The 5690-nt window shown below is 46.6% G+C and overlaps 1 protein-coding gene across 1 annotated transcript in view; it reads right to left on the bottom strand.

Moving 5' to 3' along the window:
• Positions 1-3569, bottom strand: part of GEMIN2 (gem nuclear organelle associated protein 2) — a 13229-nt gene extending 9660 nt beyond the window's left edge. Inside the window, exons 1-2 of the mRNA XM_018559269.1 lie at positions 3391-3569; positions 1307-1391 (exon numbers count right to left, since the gene is read on the bottom strand). Coding sequence (XP_018414771.1) covers positions 1307-1391; positions 3391-3512 — 207 coding nt within the window. The 5' untranslated portion in view covers positions 3513-3569. The remainder of the gene's footprint in view (positions 1-1306; positions 1392-3390) is intronic.
• Between the last annotated feature and the right edge of the window lie 2121 nt (positions 3570-5690).

Here is a 5690-nt window from a genome sequence, read left to right as displayed (position 1 = left end):
CCCCCCAACGTTTTCAAAAGTTAAAATATTTTATTTTTACTTTACTGATGGGGGCTTCAGGGAAATATAGGGGGGCTAAAAAAGATCCCAGATATTTCCATTTTAAAATAGAAAAAGATTGGATGACAGAGCCCTCAACCTCTTTTTCTACAGTCCTTGTTATAAATGAACAGGAATCCTCTGAGTGTTCCTGTTCATTTATAACATGAGGACAGAGTATGTTTACTATATCCACAATCATAAATAAACAGGAGGTGATGTAGATCACTTCCCATTCATAATTGGGGACACAGTAAACATACTCTGTCCTCAATTATTTACAAACATTCAGCAATCAGTGATCACTGACTGCTTGTACTCCGCTTTCCATCCTGACATGCAGTCACGTAAGGCTGGGACCCCACCTTACAACCATTGCAAGACTTCTGTCTTGCGATGGTTGTAAGGTACTTAAAAAAAAAAAACAAAAACAAAAAAAACATACGATCTGTCTATCTTGCATAGGCAGATCGTACTTGCGATGATGGCAAGCCACGCCCCCTGAGGGGCGGGCTTCCGATGACCGCAATGCCGAACGGGCAGTGTGCGCTTGCGCACACCGGCCTGTTCGGCTTTTATCTTACGAACATGCTACACACCCGCCGAACATCGTACGATGCTCGGCGGGTTTTGAAACATGTTCGTAAGTTTAAAGTCGTGCGACCTTACAGTAGTAGAGGTCGCACGGCTTCCATACACCTTACGATAATCGTACGATTGCGGGATCGTAAGGTGTGTGGGCACCTTAAGGCTGAACGAGCGGTGCAGGGAGGAGAACTCAGTCTCCTGACAGGTGACTCCTCCCATGCACCACCAGCCCGGCCTCCTGTGACAGCTGATAGTTGTCTCCGCCCCACACCACCACTCTCCCGATCGGTCACAGGAGGCAGGAGGAGAGCTCAGCCTCCTGTGACAGCAATGACAGCCGTCACCATCCACACAGCTCTCCATCCTGATCTGTGACAGGAGGCTGAGCGGTACAGGAGGAGAGACACCAGCTGCTTACATCGCTCTCCTCCCACAACGCACAGCCTCCTGTGACAGTTTCTCTCCTCCCCGCAGGGACACAGAGCAGCGGGAGGGGAGAAACCAGGGTTGTACCTCTATTTTGGCCAAAAGATGGCACTTTAAGCATTTTTGCCAAAGTGCCATTTTCGGCCGATGTGTTTCGGTGCATCCCTAGTTACAACACACATTAGCTATCCAGAAAACATACCTGCATTTAAGGGAGGAGTGCAACAAAAAAAGTCTGAAAACCGTTACTCACAGCTATGCTGACTGTTTGTTTTTTCCTTATTTTTTTGGGATCTATCTGTGCAATCACAACGTCTGGGCATCGCGCAGCTTCGATCCTAGAGGGGGAGGAAAAATAAATAAAATAAATAAATGAAAACCCAGTTTTGAAACGGAACACCTACATAAACTCACAAAAAAAAAGAAAAAAGAGGGAACAATCCTACAAAAGATTCAAGGATAACATCAGGCAACTTATCAAATGCTGATAACTAGGTCCCCTTAGGATTGAATTGCTAAACAAATGCATTTCTAGGCACATGCCTTGACCTAGTTTGACCCAATACCCCCACAATCATCAGGATTTATAAAACGTTGCTGTGTGCCAAGTGAACGCTGGCACATGCAGTTTAGGGTTTAAAACTAAACTTTCCATGGAGACAAATGTACTGGGATTAACCATTAAATTCAAGCTCAGCAGGACTTGAACAAAAATCAATTGCGGATAAAGTCAAGATACATAATTTGACATGAATATTTAAAAGAGAATTATGGGCAAACTTGTGTTGGCTTTAGTTCTCTTTTGGGTCACAGGAGGCCATTTACTTATGTACTCCTGTGACCAAAAGTCAGCATATAGCATGCCATTGTGTACTATAGTCCGACAGCGCAAATCTGCGCTGCAGCAGGCAAAGTTCCCGATAATATTGTTGAGATCCACCCTGCTGCCTGATTGACAGCTGGCTCTGCTGGTCACTACCACACCTGTTCAAATCTACCTTTATTCTGTGAATCCCCATCCTTAGGTTGGGTTCGCTCCTCAGCAGCGTAGGCATTATACAGATTGGGTGGGCTGTAGTGCCATTGTTCTTAAAGTGCTAGTGCAAAAACGGAATGCAACATACATCCCCGCTGTATGGAATGTAAGAACGTACCCACCCACTTTGTAAAGCGACACACCCCATTGCTTTGAGGACCAAGGACGATAAAGATGGCTTTACAGTCAGTGGGTGTGTATTGGTGAGGAATGGTAAAACATCACTTCCTGTTGGTGACAATAAAGTGTCCCATCTGAATATGGCACATTGGATTGGGACTTATGTTGTGATGGGCCCATCTGACATTTTACCACAGCAACCGTCTAAGATTGGGTCTGAATGCTGTATGAAGTGCACTGGACTTCTTGTATTTACACTATTAGACCCCTAATGTCACCTAGGGACCCCAAAGAAGCTGATGAAGCAGAGATCTGCTTCTTCTCCGGCTACAGACAGAGAAAGGAAAGGCTGAAAGCGGAAGTGACGTAATTCACATCACTTTCGCATTCAGAAATCGGAAGGGAGTTCAGCCGGTGGAAGTGTGCTGATCTCCTTTCCGATCCATCCACAGAGACTTGCCATGCTGGGCCCGCACCGAGAACAGCGGAGGCCAGGATAGCCGGCAAAGCAGCAGAGTGAGCACACTCCCCTCACCATACAAGCTCTATAGCTGCCTGAACGCTTGTATGTATCCACCCGCCCTTATACATCAGCCATCCGACCAGTCATTTAGAAGAATTTATAATATACACACACAAAACTATTTACTGTGCATCAGTAAGAGGTTTTGTTTCCGTGCATTCACGTATAATGTAAGGGCACCCCAACACCTTGCCAACAGACGTGTTGCAGTGCACAGAAATGCATACCATGCATTGTGGTACACTGCATTACAACAAATAGCAGAGGCACATGTTTGGTGCATAAGGCACCCAATTCAAATGAATGGGCGGTCCTTAGACAATGCACATTAATGTGCACGCATGAACACAAGGAAACAGTAGGAATCCAGCCTCAGGGAAGGTTCTGATGTGATCACCCTACATGGGGACCTCTCATCCATTGACGGATTCTACTAGTTCCCATAGTAGATCTGTATATGATAGTACTGCACACCCCTGCAGGAAGTAGAGGAGCACACTCAGGATGAATGGGGATTACACACAATGTTCAGAATGCAATATTGATTCATGCTGTGTACATGCTGAGTGAAGTCACACACTGTGCGCCGTGCATCCTCTAGCCAGGCTGGGGAGAACTGTGACATCCATATTGACAGTCCAGGGGTATGGCTACTTACTGGACCCGCCGCAAATACTCTTGCGGTGTCCGTGGTGGGACTGCAGGGTCAAAGTCCTCGGAGAGGTCGCAGTCCCCCACAGGCAGGAGCCGCGGCATCAGCTCCTCCGGTCCCGAATCCATTTTACCGGCACAGACGTCACCAGCGCTGGACCGCACAGCACTTTATGAGTGGAACGCATGCAGTAAGCGCGCTCCTGATTGGCTGCTCTTCAGTCAGTCCTTACTGCCTGAATGGGGTCACATGTTCTTCAGTGGCGCAGACTTTAGGTTTGATGTTTGTTAAGTGAAAGAATATGCATTACCTACCCTTTTATTATTAAAAATGCATAAATGAAGTATGTTAAAAAAATAATAATTTATTACCATGTATTGTGCAATACGTCTTTTCTTATTAGTGTAAAGCAGGGGCGGGCAATATCCAGCTGTGGTAGAACTACAGATGCATCATGGGACTTGTAGTTTCATCACAGCTGGAGGGCTGGAGTTTGCCTACTCCTGCAATAAAGAATGATGCAGAACAATTAAAGTGAACCTGTGTTTTGACCAGAGAGGGCAGAAGAACAGCTTCATTTTAAAGCTGCACTCCAGGTGCAAGAACCTGCATTTAGATATATACTTTAATGACCAAAGGGTTTAAAGTAGTATTAAAGTCTTTTTTTGGCATATATCTACTGCTAGTAAACAGTAAATATATGCCCCAATATTAAAAAAGTTGGCAAATACCAACAAACTTACCTGTATCAGGGCCGGATCACACCACAAGGGCTGCGTTCCAGAGCGTTCCGCCTCTGGAACACACTGCAACACAAGCCTAATGTGCCTGCGTCCAAGGTGCGGGCGATCGCACTGCGGGCGCAGGGCGTGGCTGCAGTGCCGTTGACTCCAATGCACTGCCACGCCCCCTCCCGCCCCTGAACGCAAGGAGTCGGCCGGCTTACGCTCCAGAGGCCGAATGATCTGGAACGCAGACTTTGTGGTGTGAACCGGCCCTTAGCGCTGCTCGCTTCCACTACAGAAGTCCCAACTCCCAAATGCTGTGAAGGTGGAAGTGTGTGCGGGCGCATGCGCAGTCCAGATCGCCCGAGGGGAGAGGAGGAGAGCGACACTGAAACGCAATGGCACTCCAAATTCATGAGCAAACGTCTATTTATTGACGTGCAGCATAGTAAACAGCTGTTGTTGTAGTAAGCTGGCTGTTTACTATGCTGCACGTCAATAAATAGACGTTTGCTCATGAATTTGGAGTTCCGGTGTCTTTATCTTTACTTGTGATTATAACTGATGCCACACGTTGACTACCGCAGCACCTGCTTTTCAAAGGGATTTGGCAGTCAGGAGGGCGATGGGACCATGGACTTACTGAAACTCAATGGACGCAACCGGGAGCGCACACGCCGGACAGACTCCATGGGACACGTGCAGTCTGCGCTGGATCAGAGACTTGCACCATCGCTGGAGGGAATGTGGAAAACGAGTGGAAGGAAGGAGATGTTCGGATCAAGAGGCATCACATGAGGTAAGTTCTTACAGCAGCATTGTGCGGATCTGCCTTTAATGTTACTTGAAATCCACTTGGTGTGTGCTGAAAGCTTTTGCAAACCCAGATATGACCTTGTAGAAGTAGCAGCAGCAGCAACAAATACTTAGTTACTACAACGGTTGTTCAAAAAATGTGTGTGTGTCCTCCTAATCCTGTTACATGCTCCTGACTTCTGCACTGTAAACACTGTGATTCTGGCCAACAGGGTGGGGGGAATTTATCAAAACTGGAACAGTTGCCCATGGCAACCAATCAGCTTCTCTCTTCAGTTTGCTCAGGTAAGATTTGAAAATGAGACAGAGAAGCTAATTGGTTGCAGTGCAAATCTGCTCCAGTTTTGATAAATTCCCTCCTGTATGCGCACCATGCACATTTTGTACGCTGGATTTTCTGCCACCCCTTAGCCATATGATTTAGCTTCCTTTATTGCGTATGCAGAAAATGACTCCCTCATCCATGCCAGGTATTTGGAACCTGTTCTAGTCATGTTTTCTCTTCTCTTTCCTATTCAATAACTCTGTCTGAAGCAACATTTGTAATGTTCCCCTGAATGACACACAAGTATTTCATACACCACAGGCTCGAGTTTGGGCAAAACTTTTCTTTATTTTACTTAGTTGACAATGATTCTAATGAAGAAAGACAGATTGAACTCAAACTGGGGGTGGGAGAGCCCACACACACACACAGACCGGCGGTGAACTCTCCAGGTGCGGTGCAGGCTGTCACTCACAGGCTGCTCTCTGCTCCTTGACGTG

This window comes from Nanorana parkeri, unplaced genomic scaffold (genome assembly GCF_000935625.1).
Source record: "Nanorana parkeri isolate BGI_ZX_2015 unplaced genomic scaffold, ASM93562v1 scaffold386, whole genome shotgun sequence".
NCBI lineage: Eukaryota > Metazoa > Chordata > Amphibia > Anura > Dicroglossidae > Nanorana > Nanorana parkeri.
Note: the sequence above shows the minus strand (reverse complement) of the source record. Positions and strands in the feature narration are given on the sequence as shown.